The 19613-nt window shown below is 49.9% G+C and overlaps 1 protein-coding gene and 1 non-coding gene across 9 annotated transcripts in view; one reads left to right on the forward strand and one right to left on the reverse strand.

Annotated features, from left to right (window-relative positions):
* ARHGAP23 (Rho GTPase activating protein 23) overlaps positions 1 to 19613 on the reverse strand; it is an 82690-nt gene that overhangs the window by 6749 nt on the left and 56328 nt on the right. For all 8 annotated transcript variants that reach the window (XM_043469906.1, XM_043469895.1, XM_043469886.1 and 5 more), the window contains 8 exons: positions 18673 to 18828; positions 12936 to 13014; positions 10256 to 10329; positions 9917 to 10006; positions 9122 to 9247; positions 3006 to 3047; positions 2384 to 2480; positions 363 to 394 (listed from right to left, as the gene is read on the reverse strand). In XM_043469906.1, the coding sequence (XP_043325841.1) occupies positions 363 to 394; positions 2384 to 2480; positions 3006 to 3047; positions 9122 to 9247; positions 9917 to 10006; positions 10256 to 10329; positions 12936 to 13014; positions 18673 to 18828 (696 nt within the window). The remainder of the gene's footprint in view (positions 1 to 362; positions 395 to 2383; positions 2481 to 3005; positions 3048 to 9121; positions 9248 to 9916; positions 10007 to 10255; positions 10330 to 12935; positions 13015 to 18672; positions 18829 to 19613) is intronic.
* Positions 11697 to 11767, forward strand: TRNAG-GCC. The gene has a single exon. It is a non-coding gene; the product is annotated as a tRNA-Gly (tRNA).

Raw genomic sequence — 19613 nt, forward strand, 5'->3', positions numbered from 1 at the left:
ATAGTATGAGGAAACTGAGGATCTTAAAGAAGTTAAATAACTTGCCTAATGTCCCAAAGCTACTAAGTGGTGGAGCCAGGACGCGGGCCCACAACTGTCTGTGCTCCTAACCAGTAGGCAACACTGCCTCAGGCCACCAAACTCCCGAGCCAGAGCTTCTACTTCATCAGTTATCTCCCCAAGCACTGCCAAGGTGAGCAACCTCAGCTTACCTTGGTCACTCAGGTGTTTCCCACCTTCCTTCCCAGTGACTAACAATCTTCTTCAAGGCTCCAATCACAACTCTCCCAATTGTTGTGACCAAAAAGGAAATGGGCTGGCTTGTACAGGGATATAACTTTCAGAATCACTGTGGCACTTACCTTAGACTTGGCTGAACTACAGGTGGTGGAATCTGTTGGTAAGAAACCAAAGAACAATGAAAGTTGGATTGGGCAAGAGAAGGCTGATTCTTGTGAACACAATTCCCTCTCCTCAAAGGCTTCAGAAACCAGGGAGTTCAGAAACCTGAGCTCTCCCCAGGTCCTGGGAGTGTGGTGGACTTCTGATGTCATTTCCTGGGGGATAAGGATGGAGCAGAGAAGGAAGTCAATCACCACTTCCTTTTGAGGCAGGAAGTGACATCAGGCCACTGGACCTGCATTTGCCCAGGGTTAAGGGCAAGGCGGACTTTCCTTTGGCCTCTCCCCTGCCCTCCTGTCCCTGTTACTCTGAAGCACTAGAGAGAAAATGCCAAACATCAGATGCAGTTCACAGAAACCACAACACAAAACACAGCAAATCACAGATGCTCTGGGGAAATGGAGAGCACACGGTGCAGAGAGGTGGGTGCTCCATACCTCCCCTCACCCCCAACTTCAGGGACGTGAGAGGGCAGAGGGACATGTGAATGATGGGGTACAGGGCAGATAGGAGATGAGCGGGGCAGGAGGTAGAAAGGGCTGGTGATTGCAGCCTGGATAGGGTCTACCTCCAGACCAGAGGTCAGGCTGTCCTCAGGGGCAAAGCCCCTGTTTACTATCAGAGTTATGAAGGAGTGCGGGATCCACCCCCTTATTAACACTGGGGTGGGAAGGGACCCAGAAATAAGTCTTGCAGTGCTGTCCCCAGGACTGGGGAGGGAGCAGGCCCACCCAAGGATCTCTGGGGGTCTGAAGGGGGGCAGGTGCAGTTAATCCACACTCTCCAGCAAGCAAGTTAGACGCCTCCTCCCCAGCCCTCCCCTGCACACAGTGAGAAGAGCAGATGGGCTGACCACACAGCGACACACACGGGCAGGAGAGTGGCAGCAGGTGATTAGAAGAGACCGGGGGCTCCTCTCTGCCATCCCCACCCCCATGTCCTCTGGCCCCCTCCCCAGCCTGCCTCTTGCAACTAGGGGTGCTGTGGTATGCCTCTGTCAGAGACATAAGGGGGGTCACCCACAGAGTGGGAGGAGTTAGTGGCTAGAGCCAGAAGGCTACCCTCTTGTCTCTGGACTCCTCTGCTATGACAGCCAGAGGCCTGGGAGCAGGACTTAAGGACTGAGTGACCAGGGGCTCCGATTTCAGGAGCAGGAAGAGCCAGCCCTCAGAAGCAGCTGAGGCAGAGCTATAGATGTACGTACAGAGGCTTCTGGGGTGGCATCCCTGAAGTCTGGAGATGCTAGGTCCCACTACCAGCCAAGCCTCCTCCACCCAGATAATCAGAAGTGGCCGAGCTCAGCGCAGAGAGAAAGCCATAGAGTTGGGGGGGGGGTGCTGTCGGGGGGCAGCCATGTGGTGCCCAGGCTTCCTGGCAAGGGGACCCGACTTGGCTCTAGCAAGTGCCTCCTTCGTCCTGAGAAGGGGCTTTCAGATGGGAGGCCGGTACGCTGTTAACAAGCATGGGGAGCTGGACTGTCAGGGAGAGGTCCTCACCGCCCCAGACAGCTCTGCCTGCCCCCTGCCCCATGCCTGCCCAGCCTTCTTATAATCACCCGCCACTGTTAGTGACCGAGGTCGCGATGCCACACTGTACCCTTTAAATCTCCAACAGGTCCGCTGGAGGAGGGAAGGGAGGAGAAGAGAAGAGCAGGGTCCAGGGGACGGGGGGAGAGCACAGGGAGAAGAGAGAGGAGGGGTGCAAGGAGAAAAGGAAGAAAAATTAAAAAGAGGCATGTGCCCAGGACATAGCCCTCGAGAAATAAAAAGCTCAGGAAAGAAACCAGTGGAAATAAAGCTCCTACCCAGCCCAGGGCAGCCGAGGAGGCAGAAGCCCCTGCCACAGCCCAGCCCTGTGGTGGGGGCGGGGAGGGGCCCTGTGGGGCAGGAGCAGGGCAGCCTGGCGCCTGGCCAGGCATCCGGGACCCTCAGGAATGCAGATCCCACGGCCTCTCCACCCCTTCCTGGGCCCATGCTCTCACCTGAGCCCGGCTCTCCAGGCGGCACGGTCCTGCCAATGTTAGGCAGGAGGTACTCGATGTTTGGCACTGACTGAGGCTCCTTGTCATCCACAGGGGTCTGCAAACGGGAGGAGGGTCAGGCCCCACAGCCTCAGATGGGTGACTGCAGACCCCTCGGAACAGGGAACCCTGAAGACAGGGCGCAGGTCTCCTCCATCAGACTGGGGCTCTCCAGGGCAGGTCCTACATGTCCCCGCCTTCCCCAGCACCTCGGCTGAACCCTAAAGGCCGAGCTGCTCCCTCCGCTGAGGGTAGGATCTGTGTCTCCTCCATCAGACTGGACCTTCCTAAGCCCTCTATCCTCATAAGACTGGAGGGCATGGTCTGCCTTTGCTACTGGACTCAGATTCCTTAGGGCACGGCCTCTATCTCCCCCTCAGACTTGGGGTTCATAAAAGCCAGGACTATATCTCCCATCAGACTGGAGGTTCCTGAGGAGAAGGCCTATGTTTCCTCCATCAGACTGGGATGTCCCAAGGGCAGGAACCTTCTCCTGCTTCAGACTTGCTGCCCACCCCAGCCACCTGGGATGAGGGCCCAGCACCAACCTGACCCCACCCCACGGCCCCCCTGCGTCACTCACTCTCTCTCCCTTGTCCTCGCTGTCGCTGAAGAACCAGTCTGACTGCAGAGGAGACAAAAGGAAGTGATGGAATCAGCGTGGGAAGGGGCTGAGGGAAGACCGCGAGGCGAGACAAGGGCTCCCAAACTGCTCGGTTCAGAGGACCCACTCAGGCACTCGATGGAAAAGCTGGGACCCAGTGTGGAAAGGAAACACAGCCTGGAGTGGGAGAGGGTCCGGGTACAGAGAGATGCCCGGCTCAGGACATCACTACATCACCACGGCCGCTCCCTATTGCAAACCAGAAGCGAGGGGCGCAGCAGCGCCATCTAGTGCCAGCGAGTTCCGCTGCAGGGAGACGGCCAGCCCCTGCGGCCGCACCTGCGCGTATCCCACCCCAGCCTGGGCTCCACACGAACAACAGGGCTGGTGCCCCCAATCCCAGAAAAGGCAAGTGCCTAAGGTGAAGTGTCAGGAGGGTCCCTGAGGGTCAGGCAGGCACGGGTTTTCTCATACATGCCAAACAGAATAGAAAATAAAAATCCCACTCAAATATGTTTTGTGAAATTTGAGAATCTTGATGATAACACCCTAAAAGCTTTCTGAAAAACAAAAACGTTGCTTACACGTGAACAGGTATCAGCTTTAACTAGAACTTTTGGCAGCAAAGGATACAAGAAGACATGAAATACTTGATGTGTTTCTGAACTAAAATTTAAGGGATTTTGAATCTAGAATTTTATATCTTGCTAAACTCTCATTTGAGTGTGAAATAAAGCTATTCTAACACATCAGAAAGTTTGCTACATGAAGAGTCTCTTAACTGAGTACATGAGCAAGTAAAGAAATGAATCCAGGACAGAACAGGAAGTCCTAAGAAGTAAGGATGCATAATAGTGTAGAAAAGTTAATTGTTATCAAACTAAGCAACGATGCACACATACATACACAGACACCAAGTATACCCATGACAATATGGACTTCAAATTCATAGGGAGGAACCAGTGACAGGTTGAAAATATACTAAGGTACTTGATTCTTAGATGTGGTGGAAGACAGGGATACCAATAAACTTTAGAAATTGATAATAAAAATTAAACATGACTACAGGCTTTTTGCAATTGCATCATTCAACATAAGTATAGGTTTTATAAATTGTGTAAGTTTTATATCAGGAAAATAAAATCAACCCATACAAAGGTAGGAAAGACCCAAAAAAGCAAATAAAATGAAAATGCAGTAGACATTTAAGATGGCAGAAACAAGTCCTAACAGCACAGAAATTACAAAAAGTAAATGAGCTAAGCTCACTAACCCAAAGTTAAAACACACGGAATATTATTTATATTTATGGATATCTTTATACTTAAAATCAGCATGTAGAAGGTGGACTGAAAAGACACAGGTTAGCCTATTAGAATGGTAATTATTGGGGGCCAGGCAGGGTGGGCTTTGGAATGAGGGGAGGAAGAAACAAGGAGACTTGCAAAGTTGATTATGATCTTGGGCCATGAACTTCAGTTATTATTCATCATAATCAGGCATGATTAACTCAAATAAGCAGCACAGAACAGAAACAAGGAAGAGACACAAGAAAAAGAGTGAGCGGTGAAGAGGGAGAAATGCAAGATCTGGAGTCCATCACTTCAGGCTCCAGTTCACCTCAGGCAAATTACCTCTCTGAGTCTACTTACTTATCTTTAAAATGGGCATGATACACCAGTGTCTACTTTGAGAACTGTGCTGAGGATTAAAATAAAATACTATGTGGCCATTATCAAAACGACAAAAATAACAAGTGTTGGCGAGGATGTGGCAAAAACAGAACCCTTGTACGGTGTTGGTGGGAATGTAGACTGGTGCAGCCTCTATGGAAAACAGCATGGAGGCTTCTCAAAAAATTAAAAATAGAATTACCGTATGATCCATAAAATTCACTTCTGGGTATTTATCTGATGGAAATGAAAACATATATGCACCTCCCTGTTTGCTGCAGCCTTATTTACCATAGCTAAGACATGGAAGCAACCTAAGTGTCCATCAATGGGTGAACGGATAAAGAAAATGTAGCATATATACACAGTGGAATATTATGCAACAATAAAAAAGAAGGAAACCTTCCCATTTGAAACAACATGGATGGACCCTGAGGGCACTACGTTAAGTGATATAAATCAGGCAGAGAAAGACAAATACTGTATGATCGCACTTACATCTGGAATCAGGAAAAAAATAATCTAGACTCATAGATACAGACAACAGATTGTTGGCTGCCAGAGGAAAAGGGATGGGGAGGTGACTGAAATGGGCAAAGATGGTGAAAAGGTATAAACTTCCAATTGTAAAATGAATAAATAAGTCATAGAGATGTACATCGTGGTGACTATAGCTAATAATACTCTATTGTATATTTCAAAGATGCTAAGAGAGTAGATCTCAAAAGGCTTCATCATAGAAAAAGTTTTCTATGTATGGTGTTGGACGTTAACTAGACTTATCGTGCTGATCATTTCACAATCTATACAAATATTGAATCATCATTTTGTATACTTGAAACTAATAGGTCAATACATCTCAATTTTTAAAAAAGCAAAAAAGAAATACTGTATGTAGAGCATTTAGTACAACACATTAGTGTATAATAAATGTTAGCTATTATGAAAATGTGCAGTCCCTGAAGACAGACTGACCAGAAGGAGCCCTAAAAAGCCAGCCTCTAACTCAGGTTTGAGAGTACCTGAAAGTGCTCTGAGAGCCCAGAAGGCTACAGGAAGCTTCCGGATGGCCCGCGGTTCTCTGGAAGAATTCACACTAGCTCAGGCCACCCTGCTTTTGCACATGCTGTTCCCTCTGCCTGGAATGCTCATTCTCCCTTCTCTGCCTGGCTAAATGCCTAGTGTCTTTCAGGAACTCCCTGACTCTGGTCCCAGCCCTGCACCCAGGGCTGGGCTGGGTCCTTCCATGTGGCTTCCCTGGACACAGCCCAGAGCATGGAAAAGTGATGCCTTCACTGGGCAGCATTCCTTCAGAGCAGGGGCTGAGTTCCATTCATCTCTGTGTTGCCAGCACCTGCATTTGTATCTGGTATGGAATAATGACAATGATGCTGATGATGACGACAATGGTGATGACTAACCCTCATACAACACTTACTACCTGCCAGGCACCATTTTAAGTGCCTCACAGATAATAACTCATGCAACCCTCACAATAACACTGGGAGACAAACAGGAGAGGAAACAGAGGCACAAAAAGGGTAAGTAACTTGTCCAAGGCCTCACAGCATATAAGGGACAGAACCAGGGTTCAACCTCAGGCAGGCTGGCCCAGGGGCAGTGTCCTGAACCCTTGCATCAGTACTTCTCAACTAGGGTGACTGTGCCCCTCCAAGAGGGCATTTGGTGACGTCTGGAAACATTTTCAATTGTCACAAGTGGAGGGAGGCTCCTGGCATCTGGCCAAGAGATGCTACAAAACATACTATCAGCCACAGGACAGTCCCCAACAAACAATGATCTGGCCCCAATGGTCACTAGTGCCAGGTTGAGAAGTTCCAGTGCACACACAGTAGGAATCACCACGTTTACTGAGTGAATAAATGAACAAATGCCTTGGTATGGTCTTCAGTTTGGTTTCAGTTGGCTTAGTAATCATGGGTATGAGCTGGCTGGTGACTTGCTGCTGGGTGGCTGAACACTTAGGTTTGCTCATAACTCGGCCATATCTTGCTGTGGGACCCTGCGCAAGTCACCGTTCCTCTTCAAGCCTCGGTTTTCACTCTCCGTACAATGCAAGGTCAGGTCTCATACCTTAAGGCCCCTTCCAGCCCTGCTGCCCAAAAGTTCCTTGGAACGCAGGAGCCCCAGGCAGGGAGGCAGGGGTGGTTACAGCTGAAACTCCCAGTGGAACGGGAGGTCATGTCACCCATGAACTCCAACCACCCGCTCACTGGCCAGGGGCTCAGAGCCAGAGCAACTGCTGCCACAAGTTCTGCCCTGCCTGGGCTCGGGACTCCACTGGAACTACCCTGGCTCAAGAGTCTCTGTGCTTGACAGATCCTGGCCAACTTGGGTGGGTGGGCTCAGTGGGCTCAATGTGAATGAGCAGGCAGCTCACTCTCTTGACAACTGACAATCATCCAGGGCTGATTACTTTAACGCCAAGGGGGCAGAAAATGGAAAGGTGCACGTTTGGTCATTCCCCAGGAATGATTCCCTCGGTAGGAATGCCCAGACTGGCATAACCTCAACAGCAATTCATTTATTTATTATTTCATTCATTCATTCAACCAACACTAAGGGTTCACTCTATGCCAGGCACAGGTTCAGTGCTGGGGTTACACCTATGAAGGAGACCAATGTGCTCCACCTCCCCCACCCTACCCAGAAAAGATGCTGTCACTGACTGGGGATGTCCCCCCTGAGACCCTAGAGTAGGGGACGTAGACACACTTATGGCCTCCCATGTCCCTGAAGGTCCTGACACTCCAGCTGACCAAGGCTTTGGGCTTCTTTGGACTTCACTAGGAGTCAGGGGGCCAGTCTCCCTCTCTTCCTCACTGCCTTCCCCACCAAGCATACACTCATGGGGACTGCATGGGTTCTTCGTTTGGGGAGCTGAACTTTTCCAAGGGAGGAAAGAGGCCCAGACCAAGGCCTCATCAGGATCCCTGATACTGCCCAGCAGCCTTGGCCTCCCCAGCAGCTCTGGAGTGGGCCTCCGGGCTGGTGGTCCCAATGTTAGAGTGAGAACAGGCCTCGACATACCCTCCTATGGCTCAGAGCTCTGACATGCAGTGAAGGAAGAAAAGAAGCAGGCAAGGCCAGCCAGCATGACCAAAGTCTACCCATGGCCTCACTCGGCTAACTCTGACCACCTCACTCACTCAGAAGCCAGCTCTAGGATGGACCCAGGAGTCGGCCCTCCCGTTTGGTGGGGCGTAAAGCAGAGGAGTTGGTCAGACAGACCTGCCTTCAAATCCTGAGGCTGCTACTTAATAACTGTGTGATCTTGAAGAAATCACTTTTCCTCTCTGAGCCCCAGTTTCCTCCTCTGTAAAATAGGAGTAACATGACCTGGCTTCTTCCCTTCCCTAAAGTGTCTACGAGGTGGGGGCAGCTGACGTTCCTTTCCCTTTGTTGTTGTTGTTTGTTATGTATATGTGCTCAGTTATGTGCGACTCTTTGCAACCCTATGGACTGTAGCCTTCCACGCTCCTCTGTCCATCGGATTTTCCAGGCAAGAATACTGGAGTGGGTTGCCATTTCCTACTGCAGGGGATCTTCCTAACCCAGGAATGGAAACCACATCTCCTGCATTGGCAGGTGGATTCTTTAGTACTGAGCCACCAGAGAAGCAAACCCTATTTTTGACCAGTTGCCCATCTTATTTCTCCTGGCAGGAGGGTTCTGATTCCATTCTTTGTGGGTTAAACCACAGGTCCCACAAAGATTTGGAAATGGAAAAATCAATGATTCATAAAAACATCTCTGAGTGCCCCCAGAAGGGGGCAGTGCTGCCCTGGGTTTGGCGCTTAAAAAAAAGGGAAAAAAAAGGCCTCCTGCGCCCTCTGCTGGCCATTCTGGGTTCTCATCCTGTGGTGGATAATAATAAGACTCCTTAGAAACCACAGGCTCTTGTGGGGCCTCCAGGCAGCCTTAAGGAGGAAGGTGAGCAGCCCAAGACACAGTGACCACGCAACCAGGATCCTGCCCCAGCCCATCATCCACCCTGCCCCATCCGCCTCCCTCTCCCCCAGGGAATTACCATTTTTCCCCTGAAGTCTCAGTGGGCCTGCAGGGACAGTGCTGTCCCCCCTGTCTGCCCGGTTCTGCTTGGACACCTCTCCCGCGGTCACCTTCTGAAGGCACCCGTTCTTCCACCTCTTCTGCCCTCCAACCCAGCAGCACCTCTCCCTGACCCTCCTCCTCCCTCTGACCCGCACATGCATCCTGGAAGCTCAGCGGCCTCCTGGTTCTCCTGCTGGGGACAGGCATTCAGGATTCATACCCGCCTGGCCTTAAAATGCAGCCTACTGCTTCTGAAGGGCCTCCTGCGCCCCTGGAGCATTTTCCACATCCTTCCCTGAGCACCCCCACCCCGGCGAGCAGGAGCCAGGTGCCCAGGGAGGTGCTTACGTGCTGGATCAGCGTCTCTACAATCTTGTAGCGATCAGGCATGTGGGTCACCATGTCCGCCATGTTGTCCTCAGACGTCCTCACCAGCGTCGGCCCGAAGACCAGGGCTAAGTTCCGGGGCTCCATCTGGGCAGGGGAGGGAAGCGGGTCAGTGTTAATTAATCCCTGTGAGCTTTGACCTAAAGTCCCCTGGGCCTCCCCTACTCTGGGCCCCTCTGGCCCCCAGCCCGGCCACATCCTGAGCTGGCCCTGGCCTGGGGCCATGTGCCTCCTTGCTGGGCATGGAGGTGCTTGGTAAGTAGAGAATAGGTTGGATTTCAGCCCCACTCAACCCCAGGCCCAGCTCTCACGGGCAGTTCCCCACCTGCACACCCGTACTGTCTAGCAGTGGGAGAGGCCAGAGTGAAGACCCACTGGACATCCCAAGGGTGTTTTGGATTGGCAGGAATACTGTATGTCCCCTCTTTCTCCCCCCCCCTGCAGAACTAGAAGATATAGTGGTTTGCTTAGGAAAATGCAACACAAGGGATCCGAGCTCAGTCAGGGGGTAGATTCCACCAGATACGGAGTCTGAGGCTCTCCGCCTCTCAAGACCCTCAGAAATTCAGGAGCCAACTCAGGAAGAAGTACTGGCCAGTATATGGGGGCAGGGGGACCAGAAGGACCCGCTAGGTAGGATGGCGGGGCCAGTGAAGCTTGAGGTTACCTGACCTGGAGGAGCTTATTGAATAGAATATGCTGAGGAGACCCCGCTAGGCTTCCCTCCACCACACTTCAAACTGGAGCTTGACCCACCTTGTTTTTCTCCGAGTGGTCGGCAATGGTCTTCAGATGACTCACAAGGAATTTGAGTGTTTCATAGTAGTGTCCTGGGAGATCCCGGATCTGAGTGGGAGAAAGAAGGGTGTGATGGCTTCCGCCTCCCCACCACACCCCAAAGGGGCTCTGCTGGCATATCTCAGGGGTTCTGGAACCCACTCTCTAACTGCCCCCCGTGGACAGATGGAGAAATAGAGGCCCTGAGTGGAGAAGGGGCTTGCCAAGGTCACAGGGGCAGCTGGCGGCCCTGGGCTTGGGCTCCTGGGGCTTGCCTGTCCAGCCTGCCCTTGGCCCAGCAGCAGCCCCTGTCCTTACCAGCTTCCGCAGCGTCTTCAAGCGCTCCCTCGAGTCTTCAATGCGATTGGCCTCGATGAAGTCGTTGTATTTGTCTAGAACAGTGAGGATTCTTTAGAGAGGGGGGCTTCCAGGCTGAGGAGGCCCTGCGGGGAGGTCATGTTTGTGCTGAGGTTGTTTCAGTTGGTGGGAGGGGGGGCTCCAGGGCCCCGTGTTCATGTGACCAAACCCACCGGAGCTGCCCTCAGGCGTGCACCTGACCCGGAGAAGCCCAGGTGTGCTCATTTGGGCAGAAATAAGACCTCAGCTGCCTGTTGACCCTGGAGAAGGGGTCCCTGCCCCAGGCTCCAGGACAAGGACACCACGAAGTTAGAAGAGAGGGTATCTAGAAAGAGGGAGGGCCCTTTCAGCCTCCAAACACCCCTCCCCATCTGTATCAGGGTTCCCCCAACTCCCCTCAGAAGAAGTCCACAGGAAAGTTTAAAAAAGGGAACGTGGTAAGTTTATCCTGAAATACACCTGGATGAGAGAATGTGCAAAGACAGCCAAGAATATTCTCCAAGGGAAGAATGATGAGGGAGGATTTGCGCTGTGAGATACTGAAAAGTACTAAAAAGACAGTACAGCTCAGGCAACGTGACACTGACCGGGAAAGGGGATGAAGGGTCAGGAGTGAAAGGAGGGAGACAGGCCCTGTGGATCTACATGAAAAAGAGTCAGTCGGTAAGTCGTGTCCGACCCTTTGTGACCCTCTGGACTGTAGTCAGCCAGGCTCCTCTGTCCAAGGGATTCTCCTGGCAAGAACACTGGAGTGGGTTGCCATTCCCTCCTCCAGGGGATCTTCCCGATAGCACTTCAAGTCAGCAGGGAAGGATGGTGGTATCGATAATGTCCCGGGCACTATTAGCTATCTTGTTGGGAAAATAAATCCATTTCTAGCTCACGTAATACACAAATATATTTAATTGCATTACAGAGTCAAAAATAATACTTATTCAAGTATTGGGAAAAATAAGAAAATGTTTTTATAATCATAAGGTATTCCTAAACACTCATGTTTATGTATGTATCTCAGTATAGAATCCATTAAAGGTTAATCTCCTAGTAATGACAGAAATGAAAATGAAAACAATAGTGAGATGCCATTTCCCCTCTCTGATCAGCAAAACTTTAAAATATTAATAACATCATCCAGTGTGATGGGAATGTGGGAAAGCAAAATATCTTACACTGCTAGTGGGAATGTGAACTTGGGTCAGCTCCCCAGCATGCAACTTGAGTTTAGCTTTCAAAAATGTTTTTCAGGACTCTGACCCAGCCAGTCCACGTCTAGGAATCTACCTCTAGGACTCTGGTCCAGGCATGCAGGGACACAGTCAAGGAAAGTCATTGTTAACATGTATTGAAATAGCAAAAATGTGAAGACAATCTAAATATCCATCAGTAGGAGAGTGATTGAGCTTCCCAGGTGGCTCAGTGGTAAAGAATCTGCCTGCCAAGCAGGAGACACAGGTTCGATCCCTGGGTTGGGAAGATCCCCTGGAGAAGGAAATAGCAACCCACTGCAGTATTCTTGGCTGGGAAATCCCATGGACAGAGGAGCTTGGTGGGCTATAGTCCATGGGGTACCAAACAGTGAGACACGACTCAGCAACTAAACAACAACAAGGGGAGTGATTAGACAACATATTGTCTATTCAGGCTGGGAAACACTACGTGGTTTGATTTAAATGGAAAACAAGGTCGAGCTCTTTGTACTGACATGAACAAATCTCAAAATTAATGAGCCTCCTTCTGTTGAGAATCACTCAAGCAGTGGAGCCACTCGCTCACAGGACTCCTGACAACTGGTTGTGTCTGTCTTGTCCCAGCTCATGTCGGTGACAGCAGATTGGGATCCTGAAGCCAGCCACGGCGGGAGTATCTATACTCTAGAAACTGGAAAGTGCTATCATCACAGTTTTATTCCTTTCAGAGCCAGATGAAACAGCTACCAGCACGCCACTCAACTCACCCAACTGCAAGCCCTATGTAGGCACATGTGTCTTTGTCACGCATGAGAGAGGGAAAAGGAAAGTGAAAGTTGCTCAGTCATGCCCAACTCTTTGCGACCCAGGCCAGAATACTGGAGTGGGTAGCCTTTCCCTTCTCCAGGAGATCTCCCAACCCAGGGATCGAACCCAGGTCTCCCACATTGCAGGAGGATTCTTTATCAGCTGAGTCACAAGAGAAGCCACGTGTAAGAGGGCCTGGAAGCAAACACAGCACACTGTTAGCAAGGAGCTCAGCAAACGGCCAAGAGCTGGGCTCTGGGGACAGATGCTTGGGGTCGAATTCTGGCTCTCACACTTACAACCTCTGTGACCTCGGGCAAGTCACTTAACCTCTCTGTGCAGCAGCTCCCTCATCTATGGGGTGGAAATAATAGTACCTACTCATGGATTTGTAGGGAGTAGTGCCTGACACACAGTAAATGCCCAGAAAGTGTTAGGATACCCTCTGTGGACAGGAAATGGGAAGATGACAGAGACCTCTGTGTTCACTTTATTTATATCAGTACTGAAGTTTTTTACAAGCATGTGTTTCTTTTGTATTTTATCACCCAAAGTAAAACCACACACTCAATTTAAAAAGCAGTCAGGATGCAGCATAGACAGGTATTCCCTTCCCCTTCCATCCTCTACGTCCGCCCCCAACTCACCATCGGTGAAAAGAGGCTCAGGTAGCTTTCGGAAAAAGGACTTGAGCAGGCTGCTGATCACGTTGAGGTCTTGCCAGCGCTGGGGAGGGGGCAAAGACATAAGGCTGCAGTCAGGCCCTGCCCTGGTGCCCACGCCTCCATGCTGGTCCAGCCCTAGAGCCCAGCCCAGCCTGGTTCTGGCCTTCTCTGGGATCTACTGATACCATACCCAGCTCTGCCCAGACCAGGGGTCACTGGGCTAAGAATACCCATTACAGCAGAACAGAGTCCCCAGCTAGGTCCAAGCCCCTTGAGCCCCTAGCCCCAGCTCCCCCTGCTCCAGCCAGCCCAGTGGGCTTGGACATTTGTCCCTCCACAGAAAGGAGAACACACCTTCCCTGGTGCAGGCACTGTGGGGGACAGAAGTGAGCAAAACCCACCCCCACATGAGCCTGCCCGTTGGACCTGCTGGTGCCAACTCCTGCTGGTCTAAATCACGAATTCTCAAGCAGGCACGTTGGAACTGTTTGGTTTTCACAACTGGGGCACGCCACTGGCATCGAGTGGACGGAAGCCTGGGATGCTGCTAAACTTCCTCCAGCGCATAAGACAACCTCCCACAAAAAAAGTTATTCTGCCCAAAGTGTCAAGGTTGAGAAACTGGGCTAAACAAATGGTTGTTGTGAACACAAGAATGAACAGCCGGGTCAGTGTCCCTTCTGTGCACCAGGGGGCGCCATCACCCAATGCAAAGTCCTCCCTGGATAGGAACTGCTCAGAAAAACGCATGTTCAGAAAGCAACAGAATCCTCCGGCAAAGACACACAACTCAGCAATATAGTACTCATTACAATGGGTCCATAGCTCAACGCTTTTTCCTTCTTAACTGATAGTTAATTGAATTTTCATCGACAAGCCCAAGTGCAACGGGTTGCTACATGACACATCCTCTTGCCCATCCTACACCCCAGGTCTGCCAGGGACAGATGCCACCAGTCTGCAGCTCAAACTTTTGGCTCCTTTCCTACCCCTCCTTCTTCCCTCTCATGCAGCTGAGCCCTAGAGCTGCTCCTATCCTCCTTATCCCCCTGGGACCACGGAGTCCTCCTGACCACACCCCCCCACACACACACACAAAATGGGTAATTTCTTCCCTAGGCATCCTGCTCTGGACTTCCTTAGTTTGCATCCATTGAAGTGAAGTGAAAGGTGCTTAGTTGTGTCCAACTCTTTGCGACCCCATGGATATACAGCCCATGGAATTCTCCAGGTCAGAATACTGGAGTGGGTAGCCCCTCTCTTCTCCAGGGGATCTTCCCAACCCAGGGATCGAACCGGGATCTCCCACATTGCAGGTGGATTCTTTATCAGCTAAGCCACCAGGGAAGCCCGCATACCCATTAGGCATACGCTAAAGCCCGACTTCTCCAACCCGACTCTCATCTATGCCTCCCCAACTGAAGAAACATCTAGGGCTCCCCACTGTCCATTAGCTCAAGGTCAAAGGCTTTAGTGAAGCCACCAAAAGCCCTCTATCCTCAGCCCTGGGCCTCACCCTCTCCACTGCCAAGTCCAAGAGGTGGGTCCACTCTCCGTCCTGACACTCAGATCCCTCTCTGGGACACACAATCTGGTCCCTGATGAGAACCAGCCTTTTCTCTTGTCCACTATTTCACATGTGCTCATCTTGTCTGCCGAGCTCCTTCCCAGGGGCAGGAAGACTGTCTTATGTCTTCGCATACAGCTTCAGAGTACGTGACTCATAGGACTTTACTGCCCAAATTCATGGTTTTCTGAAACATCTTTTCCAGCAGAGTCTCTTTTGTCCAGTAAAATGATCCAAGAAAATCCAATATGAAAAAAATCAACATTATGAAAAGCAGACAGAAGGACTTTCCTGGTAGTCCAGTGGTAAAGAGTCTGCCTGCCCACGCAGGGGAGAGTAGGTTTGATCCCTGGTCCAGAAGGATTCCACATGACGCGGGGCAATTAAGCCTGCGTGCCGTGGCTGCTGAGCCCACGTGCTGCATCTACTAAAGCCAGTGCTGCTACAGCCTTGAGCTCCCGAGAGTCCCTGCTCCAAACAAGAGAAGCCACTGCAATGAGAAGCCGGCGCACCACAACGAAGAGTAGCCCCTGTTGGCGGCAACTAGAGAAAGCTCACCCAAAGCAACAAAGACCCAGCACAGCCAAAAATACAATAAATAAAAAGCAGACAGAGCAAAGCAGGTTACTCTAGTTCAGGCAGGGATGCGGGTCCTGGCCTGCCCTCAGCCTCCCACAGCACCTCTGGGGAACCTTAGGATTCTGGGAAACACTGGCCCTACTGCAAACTCTTTTTTTAAGTGAAAATGTTTATTTGGATATTTCCCCCAGTTTTATTGTGATATAATTGACATTTAACCTGCTGCAAACTCTTTTTTTTTTTTTTTGGCTTAAACAACAGAACTTTCTTTTCTCACAACTCTGGAGGCTGAGAAATCTAAGATCCAGGTGCAGGCCCATTCAGTTTTTGGTGAGGGCTCTCTTCCTGGTTTTCAGGCAGTCAACTTCTTGCTGTGTCCTCACGAGGTGGAGATGGTGAAGACAGGAGCTCTTCGGTGTCTCCTTCCACAAGGACACTCACCCTGTCATACCGCAGCCCTGATTTCATTTCACCATAATTACCTCCCAATAGGCCCTGTCCCCAAATACAGTCACGTTGGCAGTTCGGGCTTTGATGGATGAATTTTGGGAGGACATGATTCAGCTGACAGCACAAGAGAAAGGGGAGATGATAGAGTAGAAATCTGGAGGAAATACCAAAACAGGATTGTGAACACTGGTTAGAGACATGAACATTTCTCTCTATATCTGAAGAGGACAAGTTGTAATGAAAGCACAGAAACATTTTTAGATAGGACAGACATTTTGGGAGTTTGCATTAGATGGCCTTGACCTCTGGAAGGCTGCACTCTTCCTCCCCAGTCTGCTACCCATCTTTCAGAGTTATTTGACATTTACTTTATACACTCTGTCCAGGATTTTTAGATGTAATCACTAGGAAAAATTGGTCAGAGTGTGCTTTCTCTATCTTAACTGGAAGCAGAGTCCTTCTATGTAATTTTTTACCTGCTTAAACATGTCTTTTCGTGAAAATTGAGATCTAATTGACGTTCAGTATTATATAAGTTTCAGGTGTATAGCATGTGTGAGCCAAGTCACTTCAGTCATGCCCAATTCTTCGTGACCCCATGAACTGTAGCCCACCTGGCTCTTCTGTCCATGGGATTCTCCAGGCAAGAATACTGGAGTGGGTTGCCATGCCCTCCTCCAGGGGATCTTCCCGACCCAGGGATCAAACTTGTGTCTCATGTCTCCTGCATTGGCAGGTGGGTTCTTTACCCCTAGTGCCACCTGGGAAGCCCCCAGGTGTATAGCAAAGTGATTCACAATTTTTAAAGGTTATCAGTTAAGTTCAGTTGCTCAGTCATATCTGACTCTTTGTGACCCCATGAACCACAGCACACCAGACCTCCTTGTCCATCACCAACTCCCAGAGTTTACCCAAACTCATGTCCATTGAGTCGGTGATGCCATCCAACCATCTCATCCTCTGTCGTCCCCTTCTCCTCCTGCCCTCAATCTTTCCCAGCATCAGAGTCTTTTCAAATGAGTCAGCTCTTCGCATGAGGTGGCCAAAGTACTGGAGTTTCAGCTTCAGCATCTGTCCTTCCAATGAACACCCAGGACTGATCTCCTTTAGGATGGACGGGTTGGATCTCTTTGCAATCCAAGGGACTCTCAAGAGTATTCTCCAACACCACAGTTCAAAAACATCAATTCTTCAGCACTCTAGCTTTCTTTATAGTCCAACTCTCACATCCATACATGACCACTGGAAAAACCATAGCCTTGACTAGATGGACCTTTGTTGACAAAGTAATGTCTCTGCTTTTTAATATGCTGTCTAGGTTAGTCATAACTTTCCTTCCAAGGAGTAGGCGTCTTTTAATTTCATGGCTGCAATCACCATCTGCAGTGATTTTGGAGCCCAAAAAATACAGTCAGCCACTGTTTCCACTGTTCCCCATCTATTTGCCATGAAGTGATGGGACCAGATGCCGTGATCTTAGTTTTCTCAATGTTGAGTTTTAAACCAACGTTTTCACTCTCATCTTTCACTTTCATCAAGAGGCTCTTTAGTTATTCTTCATTTTCTGCCATAAGGGTGGTGTCACCTGCATATCAGGTTATTGACATTTCTCCCAGCAATCTTGATTCCAGCTTGTGCTTCCTCCAGACCAGCGTTTCTCATGATATATTCTGCATACAAGTTAAATAAGCAGGGTGACAATATACAGCCTTGACGTACTCCTTTTCCTACTTGGAACCAGTCTGTTGTTCCATGTCCAGTTCTAATTGTTGCTTCCTGACCTGCATGCAGATTTCTCAAGAGGCAGGTCAGGTGATCTGGTATTCCCATCTCTCAGAATTTTCTACAGTTTATTGTGATCCACACAGTCAAAATAGATGTTTTTCTGGAACTCTCTTGCATTTTCGAAGATCCAGCAATATGATCTCTTGTTCCTCTGCCTTTTCTAAAACCAGCTTGAATATCTGGAAGTTCACAGTTCACGTATTCCTGAAGCCTGGCTTGGAGAACTTTGAGCATTACTTTACTAGCGTGTGAGATGAGTGCAACTGTGTCGTAGTTTGAGCATTCTTTGGCATTGCCTTTTTTGGGATTAGTTATATCCCATTGTTATTATAACCTGCTTCAAACTCTTAAGTGTGGTTGTCAGATCCCTTCACAAACTAGTCTTGTCTCATCTGATCAGCCACCCATATTGCTGGCCACTCCAGCAAACACCATACACTCCCTTTCTTTTAACCAGGGGTCTGCAAACCATGGCCCATAGGTCAAATCCAGCCAATGACCTGTTTTTGTGTGGCCCTTGAGGTAAGAATGGGTTTTGCATTTTTAAATGTTGTGAAGAAGGGCTTCCCTGGTGGCTCAGTGGTAAAGAATCCACCTGCCAATGCAGGAGACATGGGTTCAACCCCTGATCCGGGATGATCCCACATGCTGTGGTGCAAATAAACCTGTGTGCCACAACTATTGAGCCTATGCTCTAGAGCCCAGGAGCTGCAACTACTGAGCCCACGAGTCCTAGAGCCCGTGCAATGCAACAGGAGAAGTCACGGCACTACGAAGCCCACACACCACAACTAGAAAGTAACCCCCACTTGCTGCAACTAGAGAAGAGCCTGGGCAGCAACGAAGACCCAACATAGCCAAAAATAAGCAAACAAATAAACAAATAAACATTGTGAAGATGAAGAAGGAAGAGAACAAGGAGGAGGAGGGTGCACAACAGACCACATAACCAAAGCCTGGAATACTTGCCACCTGGACCTTTACAGACAAGGCACGGTGACTGCCAGCAAGCCTTCAGAGCCACGCTTCCCCCAGGCCATTTCCCTGCCTGGACTGCCCTTTTCTGGCTTTCCCTGGCTTTCATGAACTCTACTCATCCTCCAGGCCCAAAAACCAGTCACCCGCCAGCCTCTGCCTCGGGGCTCCCAGGCCCTGACTGCATCCACCTGTTGGGCCACAGCCGGGTGAGGCCCATCCCTGCGGCTGGTCTGCAAAGGCAAGTCCCATCGTGCCCATCTTGGTGCCCTGGCCCAGTGCCGGGCACATCACAGGGTACAATGAACACACCACACTGGCCCCCTTCCATGGACCAACGCCCAACGCCCAAGTCAGACTCACCTCATCCTGCAGGTTGATGTCCCCGGGGCCACGGTTGAGCTGTTCCTGAAGGCTGGACACCACTGCATTGTTGCCTGGGACTCGGTAAATGCCCGTGGACTCCAGCCCCCGTGCCTCCACGATTCGACAGCATGCGGCCACGATCAAGGGGACACGCTGGAGACACAGGCAGGGCAGGGGTGTTAGGGAGGGTAGGAACAGCATTCTCCAGCAAAGGATACTTGCAAATGATACGACTGATCAATGAGGGATATGAGCCAACATACATAAAGAGCTCATACAACTCAACATCAAAAATACAAACAACCATACATAAAGAGCTCATACAACTCCACATCAAAAATACAAACAACATGAGAATTCCCTAGCAGTACAGTAGTTAGGACTCCGTGTATACTTCTGGGGACCCAGGTTTGATCCCTGGTTGGGGAACTAAGATCCTGCAAGCCACAGGTCAAGGTCAAACCAATACAAATGACCCAATTAAAAAAATGGGCAGAAGAATTGAACAGATATTTTTCTAAAGAGGAAACGCAAATGGCCAACAGGCACATGAAAAGATGCTCAACACCGCCAGTCATCAGGGAAATGCAAGTCAAAACCACAGTGAGACATCACCTCAGACCTGTCAGAATGGTTGTCATCAAAAAGACCACAAATAACAAAAGCTGGTGAGGATGAGGAGAAAAGGAAACCCTTGTATTCTCTTGGTGGGAGTGTAAATTGATGCAGCCATTGTGGTAAACAGCATGGAGATTTCTCAAAAAACTAAAAATAGAGTTACTATATGACCCAGTGCTGAAGAATTGATGCTTTTGAACTGTGGTGTTGGAGAAGACTCTTGAGAGTCCCTTGGACTGCAAGGGGATCCAACCAGTCCATCCTAAAGGAGATCAGTCCCGGGTGTTCATTGGAAGGACTGATGTTGAAGCTGAAACTCC

This window comes from Cervus canadensis, chromosome 1, assembly GCF_019320065.1.
Source record: "Cervus canadensis isolate Bull #8, Minnesota chromosome 1, ASM1932006v1, whole genome shotgun sequence".
NCBI lineage: Eukaryota > Metazoa > Chordata > Mammalia > Artiodactyla > Cervidae > Cervus > Cervus canadensis.